An 18,582-nucleotide genomic window follows, 5' to 3' on the forward strand; every position below is an offset into this window, starting at 1 on the left:
GGGGCGCAGGTGGCGCTCTGGGTTACACCACAGAGCCTAGGACTTGCTGATCAGAAGGTCGGCAGTTCAAATCCCCATGACGGGGTGAGCTCCCATTGCTCAGTCCCAGTTCCTGCCAACCTAGCAGTTTGAAAGCACATCAAAGTGCAAGTAGATAAATAGGTACCGTTCTGGCGGGAAGGTAAACGGTGTTTCCGTGTGCTGCTCTGGTTCGCCAGAAGCGGCATAGTCATGCTGGCCACATGACCCGGAAGCTGTACGCCGGATCCCTCGGCCAATAAAGCGAGATGAGGGCCGCAACCCCAGAGTCGGTCACGACTGGATCTCATGGTCAGGGGTCCCTTTACCTTTACCTAGAGGTAAAGAGCTAGTTTTCCCTGGGAAAGGAGTGTGGCAAGGGGGAAACTGCTCAGAGGGACAAGCAAGCCCTAAGTCATACTGAGAGCAGACCCACTGAAATCAACACTCATTGTGTCTCCTAATATTATGGGATGCCGCCCTAGGACTGGTTCACATTTTGAACACAAGCAGAGCTAATTTATGCTTTCTGAACTAAAAATGGAACTGAAATTCCATTTCACATAGTTATTGTTGGCCACTCAGTTAATATATACATAGTAGAGTATGTTAGCAGAAAGAGCACCTATAAATGCATATACAGTGGTACCTCAGGTTACATACGCTTCAGTTTACATAAGCTTCAGGTTACAGACTCCGCTAACCCAGAAATAGTGCTTCAGGTTAAGAACTTTGCTTCAGGATGAGAACAGAAATTGCGTGGCAGCAGCAAGAGGCCCCATTAGCTAAAGTGGTGCTTCAGGTTAAGAACAGTTTCAGGTTAAGAACGGAACGAATTAAGTACTTAACCCGAGGTACCACTCTATTGGTAAAACTGATGTACAAAAACGCATTTAATTAGGAAGACATTGCCTACCAAAATGTGTATTGTGAGAAATGTATATGTTGTCTTTTTCAGTTTGCTCCTGCAAAAGAGGATTTTTTTTGGATTAATCATAAAAATAATAGGGCTATAAGAAAAATTGCAGCTGGGGTGTCTAAGGCTATAGGAATATTGCAGCCAGGGTGTGGGTGGCTGTTTTTAGCATATTTCAAACTAGCTGTGGTCAAACATTCTATAGGCTGTTGTTTCTTTAGAAATCATGGGGCTAGGGACTTTTTGAGAAATACAAGTCGTTGCAAAATTCTGAAGAAATAGGGTGTTTTTAGCAACCGTGGTCTTGATGCTTGCCCAGGTGGGAGATGCCTGGCACTTAACTCTTCAGCCTCTTGACCGACGTGGGTTTTATTACCTCAGGTGGGACAAGAGGAATCATGAAGGAGCCCTTAGCACAGGGGAGTGCAAACTTTTTCAGCAGGGGCCGGTCCACTGTCCCTCAGACCTTGTGGGGGGCCAGACTATATTTTGAAAAAAGGATGAACGAATTCCTATGCCCCACAAATAACCCAGAGATGCGTTTTAAATAAAAGCACACGTTCTACTCATGTAAAAACACCAGGCAGGCCCCACAAATAACCCAGAGACACATTTTAAATAAAAGGACACATTCGACTCATGTAAAAACACGCTGATTCCCGGACTGTCCGTGGGCTGGATTGAGAAGGCGATTGGTCCGGATTCGGGCCCTGGGCCTTAGGTTGCTGACCCATGCCTTAGCAGGATGCTCAGGCTGGTAGGATCTCCCAGCACAGACCTTCCCATCATTCCCATTCACACACCCATCACACACCCTCACCGCAGGTGATGCCTATGAACCTCCTTCCCTTCAGAGGTCTCCTTGAGCAGGGGGTGCCCAGAACTGGACACAGTATTCCAGGTGTGGTTTGACCAAGGCAGAATAGAGCAGGACTATGACTTCCCTTGATCTGCACACTAGACTTCCATTGATGCAGCCTAGAATTGCATTAGCTTTTTTTGCTGCTGCATCACACTGTTGGCTCGTGTCAAGCTTGTGGTCCACCAAGACCCCCTAGATCCTTTTCCTACGTACTGCTAGTAAGCCAGATCCTATAGCCCCATCCTATATTTGTGCATCTACGAGACCAATGTCACAATCTCTGGCTGTAGGTTCTCCTCAGATTTCAATGATGGTTATTTGTGGGGCATAGGAATTCGTTCATCCTTTTTTCAAAATATAGTCTGGCCCCCCACAAGGTCTGAGGGACAGTGGACCGGCCCCTGCTGAAAAAGTTTGCACTCCCCTGTGCTAAGGGCTCCTTCATGATTCCTCTTGTCCCACCTGAGGTAATAAAACCCACGTCGGTCAAGAGGCTGAAGAGTTAAGTGCCAGGCATCTCCCACCTGGGCAAGCATCAAGACCACGGTTGCTAAAAACACCCTATTTCTTCAGAATTTTGCAACGACTTGTATTTCTCAAAAAGTCCCTAGCCCCATGATTTCTAAAGAAACAACAGCCTATAGAATGTTTGACCACAGCTAGTTTGAAATATGCTAAAAACAGCCACCCACACCCTGGCTGCAATATTCCTATAGCCTTAGACACCCTAGCTGCAATTTTTCTTATAGCCCTATTATTTTTATGATTAATAAAAAAAAATCCTCTTTTGCAGGAGCAAACTTAAAAGACAACATATACATTTCTCACAATACAAATTTTGGTAGGCAATGTCTTCCTAGTTAAATGCATTTTTGTACATCAGTTTTACCAATAGAGTGGTACCTCGGGTTCAGTACTTAATTCGTTCCGGAGGTCCGTTCTTAACCTGAAACTGTTCTTAACCTGAAGCACCACTTTGGCTAATGGGGCCTCCTGCTGCCGCAGTGCAATTTCTGTTCTCATCCTGAAGCAAAGTTCTTAACCTGAAGCACTATTTCTGGGTTAGCGGAGTGTGTAACCTGAAGCATATGTAACCTGAAGCGTACGTTACCTGAGGTACCACTGTATATGCATGTATAGGTGCTCTTCCTGCTAACATACTCCACTATGTATATATTAACTGAGTGGCCAAAGATAACTATGTGATCAAAGGTAACCGAATTTCACTTCCGTTATTAGTTCAGAAAGAATAAATTAGCTCTGCTTGTGTTCAAAATGTGAACCAGACCTAGGGCGGCATCCCATAATATTAGGAGACACAATGAGTGCTGATTTCAATGGGTCTGCTCTCAGTATGATTTAGGGCTTGTTTGTCCTGTCTGAGCAGTTTCCCCCTTGCCACACTCCATTCCCAGGGAAAACTAGCTCTTTACCTCTAGGTAAAGGTAAAGGGACCCCTGACCATGAGGTCCAGTCGTGGCCAACTCTGGGGTTGCGGCGCTCATCCAGCTTTATTGGTCAAGGGAGCCGGCGTACAGCTTCTGGGTCATGTGGCCAGCATGACTAAGCTGCTTCTGGCGAACCAGAGCAGCGCACGGAAATGCCGTTTACCTTCCCACCAGAGCGGTACCTACCGTATTTTTTGCTCTATACGACTCACTTTTTCCCTCCTAAAAAGTAAGGGGAAATGTGTGTGCGTCTTATGGAGCAAATGCAGGCTGCGCAGCTATCCCAGAAGCCAGAACAGCAAGAGGGATTGCTGCTTTCACTGCACAGCGATCCCTCTTGCTGTTCTGGCTTCTGAGATTCAGAATATTTTTTTTCTTGTTTTCATCCTCCAAAAACTAGGCGCGTCTTGTGGTCTGGTGAGTCTTATAGAGCGAAAAATATGGTATTTATCTACTTGCACTTTGACATGCTTTCGAACTGCTAGGTTGGCAGGAGCAGGGACAGAGCAATGGGAGCTCACCCCGTCATGGGGATTCGAACCGCCGACCTTCTGATCAGCAAGCCCTAGGCTCTGTGGTTTAACCCACAGCACCACCTGCGTCCCATTCTTTACCTCTGAATCGGAACAAACAGCAATCCGTCGAAATGGCTGGAGAGAAAAGATAAGAGAGGTCACATGGCTGGAGAGAAAAGATAAACGTGTTGAAATTTGCCTATCAGATCTCCAGTCTGGCTTCCTGGGAAAGGTGGGGTCCAGAGAGTGGGATTATAAAAGCTACGGTTTCAAGAGGCTGATGAGTTAAGCGTCAGGCATCTCCCTCCTTGTCAAGCATCAAGATGTGGAGACTCCGCCAGGTTCTTCCGCTACTGCTCCTGTCCTTCTCCTTAGCCTTTACAGGTGAGTAAAAGCACCATGGCAGATGATGCACCATGGGGTTTCTTCTCCCTGAAATCTTCCTCCCATTCAAAAGCCCAAAGGGGTCTTCCTAGGCTCCTCTTTGCTTTCGCTTTGCTAACTTCCTTGCTAGGAAAACCAATTGTAAGCTCATCGCGACAGTGACCCATCCTTTTTGCTCCCCCAATAACTTTGAATGTGTGGAGAACACCCCAGAACATACAAGGAGGAGGAGGAGCTGATCTCTGCATACGGTTCTTGCAGATCCATTGCGGAGTCAGATTGATGGGGGGTACGAAGCCAAGCCCCTCCCCAGACCCTACATGGCTCACTTGGGGATTACTGGGGGCACTAACTGTGTCGGATTCCTGGTGGCGCCCCAGTGGGTAATGACGGCTGCGCACTGCGATGGGTAAGTCTCACTAATCCCTCCTTGATTCTTAGCAGGGATGGTCATAGAATCATAGAGTTGTACAGTTGGAAGGGACGTGGGACGCGGGTGGCGCTGTGGGTAAAACCTCAGTGCCTAGGACTTGCCGATCGTATGGTCGGCAGTTCGAATCCCCACGGCGGGGTGAGCTCCCGTCGTTCTGTCCCAGCTCCTGCCCACCTAGCAGTTCGAAAGCACATCAAAGTGCAAGTAGATAAATAGGGACCGCTTTATAGCGGGAAGGTAAACGGCGTTTCCCTGTGCGGTGCTGGTGCTGGCTCGCCAACTGCAGCTTCGTCACGCTGGCCACGTGACCCGGAAGTGTCTTCGGACGGCGCCGGCTCACAGCCTCTAGAGCGAGATGAGCACGCAACCCCAGAGTTGGACACGACTGGCCCGTACGGGCAGGGGTACCTTTACCTTTACAGTTGGAAGGGACTGCAAGGGTCATCTGGTCAGCTAAAGGACCCCGTGATAGATGACCACCTAACCATTAAGGTGCACAGCTGGTTGTATGGAGGGAGCCTGGTCTTTTGCACGGGGGCCAGGAGGGGACTGAGTCCTGTCATCTCTGACACTAACTGATGCTCTGTTTCCAGCGTCCATTATGTCTACTTGGGGGGACATCACATCTCCGCTGAAGAACCCTCTCAGCAAGCGTTTAGAGTTGTGGCTAACTACCCACACCCTCAATATGAGAAAATCTTCTCCTCAAACGATATCTGTCTGCTCAAGGTAACTTGCTCCAAGCAATCTCTCCTTCTATCTTCCCCCGAGGTCAGTGATCCTGAAGGCAGAAAGGGTCAGGGCTCTCCTAACCACCCCAAAGTGTGCAGCATAATGAACTAGACATTGTGCAGTTTACTCTGGCATTGGATGACCAAAAGTCTCTTCCGTGGCAGCCCAGAAATCGTTAAATTCGGAGTAGGTGGCTTCTTGTAGGAGTTTTTAATCTTAAAACATTTTTAGTTGTATTCTTTTAGTATTGAAATGTTTGCCAGAATGCATCCCTGGGTTATTTGTTATTTAAAATGCATCTCTGGGTTATTTGTGGGGCACAGGAATTCGTTCATTCTTTTTTCAAAATATAGTCCGGCCCCCCACAAGGTCTGAGGGACAGTGGACCGGCCCCCTGCTGAAAAAGTTTGCTCTCCCCTGTGCTAAGGGCTACTGCACAATTCCTCTTGTCCCACCAGAGGTAATAAAACCCACGTCGGTCAAGAGGCTGAAGAGTTAAGTGCCAGGCATCTCCCACCTGGGCAAGCATCAAGACCACGGTTGCTAAAGACACTCTATTTCTTCAGAATTTTGTAACGACTTGTATTTCTCAAAAAGTCCCCAGCCCTGTGATTTCTAAAGAAACAACACCCTATAGAACGTTTGACCTCAGATTTGGGGATCGCATTGGCAGGACATATCGTTGAACGTGGACCATTAATATTATCCATGCCATAATATTATCATTCTGTATTATGAATACATTCTGCTACTTTTTTTGCCCAAAGTGCCCCAATTTAGAGGCACCAGACTCCCCGAAGGGCTTCCTCAAGCAACACTAAATCTTTTGTTAAAAAAATAATATTTCTTAACGTTTCAAAGGTTACAAAAAAAAAAAAAGAGAACACCATATTAAACAAAAACAAAACAACACATCACAATAATGAAAAAGAGAGAAAGAGGGGGGGGGAAATAAACAGAAAAATAAACACAATTAAAAAACACAACAAACCTTCCCATAACTTATCTTTCATTCGCTTGTTTCCTTGACCTCCTCACACGTCCCTTTTTTGTATTCTAGTTCGGTTAGCTATTTCAGCAAATGCTTTCCATCTTTTCCAGTTTTTGTCCTTATCTTAATATAATGTGACTTTACTTTCCCTCTTTTCACCAATTAACAGTCTGTTTTTTCTTAATCCTTTTATAACATTTCTGCTAAAACCACATAACTTCATTTCAACATCCTTCTAACATTCCTTAATTTTGCAATGTTTCTGTAAATAAGCTTTAAATTTCTTCCAATCTTCTTCCACCGACTCTTCTCCCTGGTCTCGGATTCTGCCAGTCGTTTCCGCCAATTCCATGTAGTCCATCTCAAGCAACACTAAACCAATGAGCTCTCTCCCATCTCTCCTTTCCGCAGCTGAACTCCAAGGCTACTTTGAATGAATATGTCCAGATCCTGCCCTTGCCCAAATTCGACCGTGACCTCTCCGATGGGACTCCCTGCAGCGTGGCAGGATGGGACTGGGTTTACAAAGGCTGGTCACCAAATATCACTGTCTTTGGCCGTAGTCGATGCAAGAGGAAGTATCGTCACTTTTACAATTACGGGAAGGTCTGTTCCAACGGACAGAGCAAGACTGTGTTCAAGGTGAGAGCCAGCAGAAGCAGTGAGTGGGAGGATCAGAGGTGGGGGATCCTTCGGAGGGATTATTCTCCTCTCCAGCAATATAGACAAGGGTAGATGCCAGTCTACTTACACCTGGCTTGGCCAACCCAGCGGCTTCATAGAATCTCTGCCAATCCCCAGGGGTGGAAGTTGAGTGATGCCCTTCACTTCTGTGCTTCACAGGCACTCCAAGGGTCCCCAAAAGCGAAGCTGGAGTTATTTAGGACTCCTGCACAACTCCTCTTGTCCCGCTGCTTTTCCAGGAGAAAACCGCTCTTTGGAGCTGAATAGTAGCAAACAAGAAAGGAGTTTTCTGCAGATTGCTGTTTGTTCCGATTTAGAGCTAAAGAGCTGATTTTCCCTGCGAAAGGAGTGGGGCAAGGGGGAAACTGCTCGGACGGGACAAGCGAGCCCTATGTCCTATTGAGAGCAGACCCACTGAAATTAACACTCATTGTGTATCATAGTATTATGGGATGCCACCCTAGGTCCGGTCCTCCTTTTAAACACAAGCAGAGCTGATTTATGCTTTCTGAACTTATAGTGGAACTGAAAATTGGTTATCTTTTATAATGGCCGAATAGTTCTCCACTCAAATAATATTTACATAAAGGAATGCATAACAGGAAGAGCACCTATACAGTGGTACCTCAGGTTAAGTACTTAATTCGTTCCAGAGGTCCGTACTTAACCTGAAACTGTTCTTAACCTGAAACACCACTTTAGCTCATGGGGCCTCCTGCTGCTGCCGTGCCGCCGGAGCCCGATTTCTGTTCTAATCCTGAAGCAAAGTGCTTAACCTGAAGCACTATTTCTGGGTTAGCGGAGTGTGTAACCTGAAGCATATGTAACCCGAGGTACCACTGTAAATGCATATATTGGTAAAACTGATGTACAAAAATGCATTTGATTAGAAAGACATTGCTCTCCAAAATCAATATATTAGAAGAAATGTCCACCAAGATCTCCACTCAGAATTGAAGGATCCACCCAACAGGACCCTGGCCGTTTGCCCTGGCACAAGCACCAGAGTTTCGCCACGAGGTGGATCCAAATTTTCCCCCAGCTGCCATGTCTTATCTCTCTCTCCTCTCCACAGGGGATCACGGGTGGCCCCTTGGTGTGCAATGGCGTGGCAGAAGGAATCATCTTGTATCGCTTTCCTGGAATTTACACCCGCATTGCCCACTACCTTCCATGGATCAAGAGAACCATGAATCTGTGAACAGAAGAAGCAACCGTGGTGACATTCTGCCTTCTTTCCCAGCCCTAATGCTTTTGCTTGCTGAATAACCTGCTTGGCTTGCATTCTGCAACAAAACACACACACACACACCGAGAGAGAGAGAGAGAGAGAGAGAGAGAGAGAGAGAGAGAGAGACCCCTCAATGGCTGCGAAAAAGGAAGATCTATCAGATGTTTCCTACAGGATGGTGTTTGGGCAAGTTCCTTCACTGCCTCACATCCCCTTGAAGAAAACCCTTCCACGGACCTCCATCTCCCTCAAACAGCTCCTCCCTTCTCCCTTCCTCCCCCTAATGCAGAGATGGAGGACCTGTGGCCCCCAGATGATGGAGTCCAGCAACATCTGGAGAGCCAAAGATGGTCCAAATGTCTGGATAGCATCATGTTCCTTGAGATCAGGAGGGACGGACCTGTGACTGACTAAATGCTGTTGGACTCCAACTCCCATCAGTCCTGGCCAGTTTAGCCAAATGTGAGGGCTGATGGGAGTTGAAGTTCGTCAACATCTGGATGGCCAAAATGTCAGCCACCTCTGCTTTAGAGGACTCCTCTGGCTCTTCCTCCCAGAGCCCCGCAGACCTGCCGTTGGAACCTGCATTCTGGGTCAAGGTCAGGTTGAGTCCCTTGAGGTTGAGGAATGTGGGACGTGGTCCTCTCAGCCAACAGGGAAGGATTCTATCTCATTTCTAAAGGGTTCCTCTGTGCATTTCATCAGCCCCCCAAAGACCACCCTAACCTCTAGGATTCCTAGACGCACATCCAAAATACTTTGGCACCCACAACATCTCACAAATAACCTTTTCACAAAACTCCCCTAGGCGGTGGGTTGTTGTGATGTGTTGTAGGAATGGAGGAGACATTTAATATTCAGCCTGGATTGAAAGTTCACACTTTCTGAAACAAGATTCACACCAAAAACAGTCATTCTCTAAAATTCACATTTCTCCAGATTTTGCAGTTTAGGTCTCCAGCCAAGCCATGTTTCTGGGAATGCACATAATGGGGGTAACGTGTGTCCTTTGATGCAAGGAATCGTTTAAAAAAAGCATGCCAAAAATGCATTATTTTACAGCAAACTGCTTTGCAAAAAAAAAAAAACCACATGAATTTGTGGCACAATTGCATACAAAAGTGTGTATCGAAAGAAATTCACATTAAAATGCTGTTGAATTTTCATGAGTTTTCTGTCCGTTCTTTAAAAAAAACAAGCCTGCAAACTTATGCAGATATGTGGATAACTGAACTTATGATGGGAAAAAGAAGAAGCTGAAAGGCATAAAAGTGGACAATTTGTCTCTCCATGTCTATGCCGTAGGCATGGGTGACTTCAACTACCTTGACATAGACAGGCTGCCCTTGTGTCCCTGCCATAACCAAGAGGTAAAAATGTCTAGTTGCCCCAAAGGATTGTGTCCTAGAACACCTGGTGGCCTCAGGCGGTAGTGTAGTGGTTAAGAGCAGTAGTCTCGTAATCTGGTGAACCGGGTTCGCGTCTCCGCTCCTCCACATGCAGCTGGTGGCCTCAGGCGGACTCAGGCGGGGCTTCCTCTTAAGTGGCCCCCTGGACGCTGTGCAAGACGTCAGTATCGTTGAACCAGTTGGAAGCAGTGACCACAGTGCTATTAAATTAAAGACACGCCTACAGGGCCAATTGCCAATGTCAGAAGGTGGTGTGGTTGCTCGCGAGTAAACAGGCAAGACTCCAACCTGCCTTTGCCAGGCTTTACTCTTGGTGCAACCTATTTACAGTGAAGAGCGTTGTAAGTTCAGGTCTGGCTCAATTGCTAGCAGAATGTGATGGCCTGGGAATACGATTCAGAGGCTGAAACGGAGGAATCCCAGCCTGCACAGGAGTCCCCGCCTCCAGGGCTGACTGAGCCGGGATAGGGGCTTGAACCTGAAGGGTCCTCACCTGTGCCGGATCCTCAGGAGCAGACACCAGCTGAATCCGCTCTGGCTCCAGAGGTGATGGAGGACCCATTGCCTGCAGGTGCTCCACTCTCAGCCCCGTCAGGGGAAGCTGAGGTTGCCTCTGGGTCCGGTAACCCTCCAGCCTCTCCTGAGCTGCAGAGGCTCAGGGCAGAGAGGCGGAGGGAACTAATTTCTCGCAGGAGGAGGGCTCGCCTCCAGGCCAGGAGAGGCGAGTCACCTGTGGACCGGGGCCGCCCTATGCATCGGAGGAGATAAAGGCCAGTCAGCCCAGTCCCAGGTTGCGGGAGCAACATCGTTGGTAACCTGTTCCTGCCAGCACCCTGTCCTGCTCTACCAGAGTTCCTGACCTCACCCGACTCCTTACCCTGGACCCCGCTTCGCCCTTGACGGACAGCCTCCATATCGCACCCTCGACCTCGGACTGGACTCAGACAACGCCGCACCCCCGGGACCAGCACACAGAATCTGGGAGTGGTTGGCCTTTGTACCTCCCCCAGCATAAAAGCCGTGTGACCCCCAGCCTTTTCCGGCCCTCCCTGCGCCGAAGCCTACTGCGCAGAATGGGCCCTGGCAAGGGCGCACTCCCCGCCTCTCTGGTTTGCTCAGGAAAACAACAACAACACATTTGTGTGGATGCATTAAAAGTTTATTGTGAATTACTCTTGAGATACAGAGTTGCATGCAAGTTTGCCAAACTGGCGCGTCTTTGCAAAGCGATTCCCCCAAAATAAGGCATGTGGGGCAGGCTCCTTTCGCTGCTACGCACACTGATGGACACACCTCATTCCAGTATCTGCATTTATGTGCACTAAACTTGCCTGGAGAGCCAAACTGCAAAATTCAGAGGAGGGCGAATTTGAAAGGATGGCTGTGTTTGGCATCTTATTCCAGGAAGTGTGAATGAGGGAGGTTCAATCTGAATCTAATTTTCCCTCTGTCCCTCTGGTACATCACCACAACCATTAGTCTGGAGGAGCTTGGCATGTGAAATGGTAAAATGGTAACTTTTAACCCCCCCTTTTTTAAAAAAATGCATTTTGGTGCCAAGGGCTTTTGTATGATTGTGTAGGAATCCTAGAGCTCAGACCAGTGATTTGGACCTTGAGGAAATGCACAGAGGAAGTCCCCTAGGGCTGAAATGAAATACTTCCTCCTGAACAGGGTGAGAAATTCCTACAATCCTGGCCCTCCGGTGTCCCAGAAGTGAGCATCCAAATCTATACCAGGCTGAAGAGGGAGGATGGAGGAAGGAAGGTGGAATCATCTAAAGGGAGGTGTGGTTAATCTTTTGCCCATCCAGATATTGATGGATGTCAACTCCAGTCGCCCCGTATTGACCATGTTGTCTGGGGCTGATGGGAGTTGGAGTCCATCAACATCTGCAAGGTGACAGGTTCGCCTCTCCTAACCCAAAGGACAAGGAGGATCTGTGGTCAGTCCAGACATTTGGACAACAGTGGGGAACCTTTGGGCTTCCAAAGGTTGCTGGAGTCTCATCATCTGCAACAAACATGGCCAATGGCCAGGGATAACGTGAGTTGCATTTCAGCAGCATCGAGAAGGCCAGAGGTCCCCTTTCCCTGCCTTAGGAGAAACCAGGTAGGGTAGGAGGAGTCTCTTCAGGGACTCAGAGGCGTATGGCGCTCTGAGAGATTGTTCCGGCCGTATGGGGACAGGGAGAGAGAAGGGACAGAATAGTTCTAAGGGAGAAGAAGGGCACCTTTTTCAGATGAGAGAGATGGAGCAGTGAAGGTTGAGGGAAGAGGTTTGATGGGGAACACGTTCGGGGAAAGGAGGCGAGCGGTTTTCTTGAAGGGAGGGACTGAAGGAACTTGTGGAAACTGAATCGTGTTCGAAACACCTGGTACGTTTTGCAGCTGTTGAGGGGGGTCAGTTTGTGTGTGTGTGTGTGTCTGGTTGCAGGATACAAGCCAAAGAGCTTATGTAGCAAGCAGAAGCATTAAAGGCAAGAAGAAGAAGGAGGTCTTCCTTCTCCTCTTCACTTGGCCATGGTTTTCTTGATCCAAGGTAGGTACTGGGCGATGCGAGTGTAAACGGCAGGAGGGCAGGGGTTGCTGTAGGAGAGGATTCCATGCGCTACGCCATTGCACACCAAAGGATCACCCCTCTCCCCCTGTGGAAGGAAGGAAACAAAGATGGCAGGTGGGGGAAGATTTGGCTCCACCTCAAGGAGGACCTGAACTGTAACAAGACTGGCAAACCTCCCAATTCCTGTTCTCCCTGTTTTGAATGTTCCTGATATTTAAACTCGGCTCCCCACTTTCGTACATCGCTTCATAGTTTTCTCTGAGTCCACACACAAATACCCCTGTTCAGGGAAGTTTTTAACGTATGACATATTAGTGTATATTTGGTCTTTGTGGAAGCTGCCCAGAGTGGCTGGGGAAACCCAGCCAGATGGGCGGGGTACAAATAATAAATTATTATTATCATTAGTATTATTGACAGGCTTCCTTCTCCTGTGAGGAGCTCAAGGGGCCAAATATGGCTTCCCTTCCTCTCCCTGTCGTCCAGAAAACAACCCTGTGAGGTAGGCCAGGCTTGGAGCTAGTTACTAGGCCCCGGGGTCACTTGGGGAGCTCTGTGTGGCTGGGGATTGGCATGTTTCCTGAGAGCGGACCTTCCCGCACCCTTGGCGGTCCCATCAAACTCTACATTTCTCTGATTCCACCATCTGTGATGGGGGGGCATTCAACTCTTGGAGGCTCAGCCCTGAGGCACAGAAATGAAGAGCAGCAATCCCCATCTGCCCAGTGACTGGACTCTGCCCACGTCCATTTTGCTGGAGAAGAGGGTTATTCCCTTTCCTCGCTTGGCTCCAGCTGTGGCAACATCTGGAGCTGTGCCTGAGTGGGAGACAACCCCGTCTTCCGAAACCCTGGCAATGCTGAGCTAATCATTCAAACCCATGAGGACCGGAATCTTCATTTGGTTAAAACCAGAGCTCACTGATAGAGCACTTGCCTGGCATGCAGAATGTCCCAGTGGCATCCCCAGATAGGGCTAAAAATGTCTGCTGCTGTTTGCCAGAGTAGGCATTACTGAGCTGTTCCTATGCATCTCCCGGGGCGAGGGAAGGGGAAGCTAGTTTCCTAGGTTTCTATTTATTCTTAAGTTTCCACGCATACATACACATTCTATGTATTTTCCTCCACCTGTTCCCACCCTTCCTGATTTCCCTTTTCCATGCTGCGGATCCTGTCCAATAACAGGACGGTGCTCCTCCTGCTCCCCTGCTTCTGGTCCTCCCACCTGCCATTTCTGCTGATGCTTACCTGCATAAATAACTCAGACTGATGGCCTGCACAGATCTTTCCATGGTCGATCTTGGGATAGAACTTCTGGCACTCGCGTCGGTCGTAGATGCTGGCGTCGGCCTCATAGAGCATATATGGGCATTTTTCCTGATTCGGGCTCCAGCCAGCCACACTGCAGGGTGTCCCCGCAGAGAGGTCACGGCTAGATGTTGGCAATAGCAGGATGCGAATGTTTTTATTCAGACGAACCTTTGACTGCAGCTGGGGAAAGGAGAGAGAGATGAAGAAGAAGAAGAAGAGTTTGCATTTGATATCCCTCCTTTCACTCCCCTTCAGGAGTCTCAAAGCAGCTAACATTCTCCTTTCCCTTCCTCCTCCACCACAAACACTCTGTGAGGTGAGTGGGGCTGAGAGACTTCAGAGACGTGTGACTGGCCCAAGGTCACCCAGCAGCTGCAGGTGGAGGAGCGGAGACGCGAACCCGGTTCCCCAGATTACAAGACTACCGCTCTTAACCACTACACCACACTGGCTCTCTGTAGTGAGGCAGAAATGAGCTCCTTCACGTTGAAACCTGTTCCTTTATGAATGCAGAACTGCGTTCATAATACAGTGGTACCTCGGGTTACATACGCTTCAGGTTACATATGCTTCAGGTTAGACTCCGCTAACCCAGAAATAGTGCTTCAGGTTAAGAACTTTGCTTCAGGATGAGAACAGAAATCGTGCTCCAGCGGTGCGGCAGCAACAGGAGGCCCCATTAGCTAAAGTGGTGCTTCGGGTTAAGAATAGTTTCAGGTTAAGAATGGACCTCCGGAACAAATTAAGTTCTTAACCCGAGGTATCACTGTAATGAACTCTAATAAATAGTGAGAGTCCCATGGACTGCAAGGAGATCAAACCTCTCCATTCTGAAGGAAATCAGCCCTGAGAGCTCACGGGAAGGACAGATCCTGAAGCTGAGGCTCCAAGACTTTGGCCACCTCATGAGAAGAGAAGACTCCCTGGAAAAGACCCTGATGCTGGGAAAGATGGAGGGCACAAGGAGAAGGGGACGACAGAGGACGAGAAGGTGGGACAGTGTTCTCGAAGCGACCAGCATGAGTTGGACCCAACTGCGGGAGGCAGTGGAAGACAGGAGTGCCTGGCGTGCTCTGGGCCAGAGGGTCACCAAGAGGCGGACACGACTAAATGACTAAACAACAACAACCATAAATAGTGATAATAATCTAATCATACTAATGACCAAAGAGCTGGATTCAGCTGAACGAGTCCATTATATTTCACACACGGGGATGGAAGGAGACATTTCTCTCCTTCTGCCTTCAGGATCGGGGCCCTCAGGGGTGCTTGCAGAGTGAGAAAAAGGCTTGGGGTGTGGTACCTTGAGCAGAAGAATATCATTTGAAAAGGTGTTGTTCCTGAACGTATAATCTTTGTGCGGGTAGCGTTTGTCCACTCTGTAAGTTTCTTCGTCACCTGTTTCCAGGTCATGTGCTCCCAGGACAACCGTATCAACACTGGAAACAAAGCAACAGTCAGGGTCAGAGATCCCAAGAATCTACGGTCTCCCAGTCCCTGTGCAAAAGACCAGCCCCCACCCCATGGCCCTTAATAACAAATTATTATTATTATTATTATTATTATTATTATTATTATTATTAGTTCTCTGCCCATCAGAATGGGTTGCCCCAAGCACTCTGGGAGACTTCCAACAGAATATAGAAGACCATCAGACATTCAAAGCTTCCCTACACAGAAGGTCATAATATTCTTGGTTTCTTTGACATCTTATGGGAGGACGTTCCATAGGGAGGGCAGCCCTACCGAGAAGACCCTCTGCCTGGTTCCCTGTAACTCTACTTCTCTCGGTGAGGAAACCTCCAGTAGACCCTCAGAGTTGTATCTCAGTGTCTGGGCTGAATGATGGAGTAGAAACAGAAGCCTGGGAGACAGGGCAGAGCCCTGTGGTACCCCACAAGTGAGGGCCCAGGGATCCAAACACTCATCTCTGAACACCACTTTCTGGACTCGGCCCAGGAAGAAGGAGAGGGACCACTGTATAACTGCCCACAACTCCCAGGCCTCCTAGATGGTCCAGGAGGATGTCATGGTTGATAGTATCAAAAGATACATTCAACAGAACCAGGAAGCAGGTTTCCCCTCTGTCCCTAGAGATCATTGACCAGCATGGCCAAGGCAGTTTCAGTCCCACAATGGGGCCAGAGGCCCAACTGGGAGGGGTCCAAATGGTCCACATCCTCCAGGCATGCCTGGAGTTGTTCATTGAATACCCACTGCCCAAGAATGGAAGATTTGAGATGGGGAGACAGATGGCCATAGCGACCAGGTCCAAAGGTGGTTTTTTAGGAAGCAGTCTTCTTCAGCGGGTCTGAGAAGGCTCTCTCACAAAGGGAGGCATTCACCACCCCACGGAGCCCATTGCTCAGCCTTGTCTGGCTCGCTTTTATGAGCCAGGATGCGCAAGGATCAAGGAGATAGGGGGTTGATTTCACTTCAGGCAGCCTGTCCACATCCTCAGAGGTAACAGGTTGAAATTCATCCCATGCAACTTAACTAGATGGAGTGTGGGTTATCTGTGAGAGGTTTAGTGCTGTGGCCCTACCTTATTCATGTACCCCTATGATGTTTTAGTTCATAATTCTGTATTGTGTTTTATTTCTGTGTTTTATTTCTGACTATCGGTCGAATAAAGAAATTGATTGATTGACTAGATGGAGCAATGGCATGTTCCTGCCCTGCCCTGATCCTTTCCAGCAATTAGCTTTAACCTCGATGATCATCACTCCTAAAAAAAGAGGAAGGCCTTGGGGATACTTACCGTCCGCAGCGTACAGAAGTCATGACCCACTGTTGTCCCACGAGGAATCCGCCACAGATGCGATCGTTCTGGGAATTCCGCAAGGCAGCCATGTAGGGTCTGGAGTGAGGACAGGCTCCATTCGGGCAACGATTCTGCCTCCGCAGTGGATCTGCAAGAAGCAAACGCAGAGATAAACTGCTAGTGCTGCAGCTTACAAATTCTAGAGCAGGCATAGGCAAACCAGGCCCTCCAGGTGTTTTGGGACTACAACTCCCATGATCCCTAGCTAACAGGACCAGTGGTCAGGGATGATGGGAATTGTAGTCCCAAAACATCTGGAGGGCCGAGTTTGCCTAGGCCTGTTCTAGAGTGTTGTCATTCCTGAGAACCACCCAAAAGGTTGGTGCTGACCTTGAAAGCCCTAAACGGCCCCGGCCCCTGATGGAATGAGGTTGGCATAGCCCCAAAGAGAAGAAGAAACTGGCTCATGAGTTGGTGGGTTTTGCTCACCTGTTTGGGCCGAGGAGAAGGACAACAGCAGTAGCAGAAGAACCTGGCGGAGTCTCCACATCTTGATGCTTGCCAAAGAGGGAGATACCTGGCGCTTAACTCTTCAGCCTCTTGACCCCTTAAGCTTTTATTTCCTCCACCCTCTGGACTCCACCTTCCCCAGGAAGGCTCAGTCTAGACTTGAGATCTGATAGGCAGGCTTATCGTTTCTTGCTAGGCACAAACAGCAATCAGATAGTCCAATGGGGAGACTGGAAAAAGTGAGAAATGGAGTGATCCCGGAATTGGAGACTTTTTAAGCAAAAGTTTATGAAATCAGAGTAATGAAGACAATGTATTTATTCATTAAAACAAAATCAGAGGCCAGCTTTTGGAAATTTCAAGTGGCTGTTACTATTATTATCTTACTATTATTATTATTTATTAAATTTGTATACAGTGGTACCTCGGGTTACATACGTTTCAGGTTACATATGCTTCATGTTACAGACTTGGCTAACCCAGAAATAGTGCTTCAGGTTAAGAACTTTGCTTCAGGATGAGAACAGAAATCGTGCTCTGGCAGCAGCAGGAGGCCCCATTAGCTAAAGTGGTGCTTCAGGTTAAGAACAGTTTCAGGTTATGTATGGACCTCTGGAACGAATTAAGTACTTAACCCGAGGTACCACTGTACTGCCTTTCTTTCCGACAGGACACTGGATTCCTAGTGGTTTCTATGACTGCTAAGAGATTTTCCAGTCTGCTTGGGAACTGATTAAAAGGCTGGAGGTGCTGGTGGTTCTGTGCTGAATTCATATGGTCTTAAATGCCAAGGATTGTTGAGAGCCTAGATTCAGAACCTGCCCCCCAACCCTCTTTTTGTGGTTGGTTTGGAAAGGTGTATGAACATTAGACAGTGCAAGTTGGTCAGGCCAATGGTCTACCTCAAACATCATCCTGCTCACAAAGTCACCAACCAGGTGATTCTGCAGAACCAGCCCAAGAGATTTCTGGTCCCTAAGCTGACCCACACAATGGCACTTCTCCCAGCTAGGGAAGAAGGAAGATCTCCTATTTGCTAAAAGGCCATTGCCGAGGCAACACTGGGCCAGGGGCTGTAGAAGAGATGGCAGATCTAAGCTCCAAGGGGCACACCATGGCCATCCCTGCCACTATGGCAGGCTGGCAGCCACTTCACCCCACGCCACTCAGGCATGGGAACAACCGTGTTGGGGATGTTGGGGTACTGCCAGGGAGACGGAGGCCCCCAGTCGACTCCGGACGATCACCGGTCTCCCGCATAGCTGTCAACTGTCCCTTATTTGGTGGGAAACTCCCTTATCCCAGCGCTGTGTCCCGCTGCTGTCCGTTATTGATGATGTCTCTTAAATTTCCCGGGTTTCAAAGGAAGCAGCTCCTCTCCCTCCCTCCCTGCCGGTCATGAGGTTCAGCCTGAGATGTTTTCATCCGAAAGGCCTGCGCTATGTGGTGCTGACAAAGCCAAATTTGCATCTTTGAACCCGGTATGGGGCAGTTGCCTTGCAGGGGACTCGATGATCTGCAGGGTCCTTTCCAGATCTACGATTCTATAAGTCATGAGCGTTTGAGCACCTTGAATTGGGCCTGGAAACCTGGGATTGGAAAGGCTGCCCCTCTCTCGCTGGGGCTCATGGAAGCTGGAGGAGAACAACATCTGGAGAGCGGAAGGACAAATGGGATGGTGGCGGTCACAACTTTGTGAAGTGTTTGCTCCCTTGCTGTGCTTGTAGCACTTGTGTAGGCCCTTGTGGAACTCAGCAGGGAGAAGGATGGGGAGGAAACTGGGATGAGCTGCCTCTCTGCCTGAGCTTGGATG

The 18,582-nt window shown here is 48.6% G+C and overlaps 2 protein-coding genes across 2 annotated transcripts; one reads left to right on the forward strand and one right to left on the reverse strand.

Annotated features, from left to right (window-relative positions):
- Nucleotides 1-4,014: 4,014 nt before the first annotated feature.
- LOC309360919 (complement factor D-like) lies at nt 4,015-9,380 on the forward strand. The gene is made up of 5 exons (XM_081895905.1): nt 4,015-4,143; nt 4,405-4,552; nt 5,170-5,305; nt 6,711-6,941; nt 8,059-9,380. Exons 1-5 carry the CDS (start codon nt 4,083-4,085, stop codon nt 8,182-8,184), a joined length of 702 nt encoding a protein of 233 aa, XP_081752031.1. The 5' UTR covers nt 4,015-4,082; the 3' UTR covers nt 8,185-9,380.
- A 2,185-nt stretch (nt 9,381-11,565) lies between these two features.
- On the reverse strand, nt 11,566-16,828 carry LOC309360651 (mast cell protease 1-like). The gene is made up of 5 exons (XM_081895325.1): nt 16,749-16,828; nt 16,257-16,407; nt 14,799-14,934; nt 13,433-13,675; nt 11,566-12,270 (listed from the first exon to the last, which is right to left on the reverse strand). Exons 1-5 carry the CDS (start codon nt 16,807-16,809, stop codon nt 12,136-12,138), a joined length of 726 nt encoding a protein of 241 aa, XP_081751451.1. The 5' UTR covers nt 16,810-16,828; the 3' UTR covers nt 11,566-12,135.
- Nucleotides 16,829-18,582: the final 1,754 nt, after the last annotated feature.

Source organism: Podarcis melisellensis, assembly GCF_964234715.1.
Source record: "Podarcis melisellensis genome assembly, chromosome: 18".
Taxonomy (NCBI): Eukaryota; Metazoa; Chordata; class Lepidosauria; order Squamata; family Lacertidae; genus Podarcis; species Podarcis melisellensis.

Excerpts from the sequence above, each read along its gene's own strand:
- LOC309360919 (XM_081895905.1), top strand. The coding sequence starts at position 4,083 with ATGTGGAGACTCCGCCAGGTTCTTCCGCTACTGCTCCTGTCCTTCTCC. Across the intron at positions 4,144-4,404 it reads CTTCTCCTTAGCCTTTACAG|ATCCATTGCGGAGTCAGATT; the intron begins GTGAGTAAAAGC and ends CGGTTCTTGCAG. Across the intron at positions 4,553-5,169 it reads ACGGCTGCGCACTGCGATGG|CGTCCATTATGTCTACTTGG; the intron begins GTAAGTCTCACT and ends CTCTGTTTCCAG.
- LOC309360651 (XM_081895325.1), bottom strand. The coding sequence starts at position 16,809 with ATGTGGAGACTCCGCCAGGTTCTTCTGCTACTGCTGTTGTCCTTCTCC. Across the intron at positions 14,935-16,256 it reads ACTTCTGTACGCTGCGGACG|TGTTGATACGGTTGTCCTGG; the intron begins GTAAGTATCCCC and ends CTTTGTTTCCAG. Across the intron at positions 12,271-13,432 it reads AGTCTGAGTTATTTATGCAG|GGGGAGAGGGGTGATCCTTT; the intron begins GTAAGCATCAGC and ends TTCCTTCCACAG.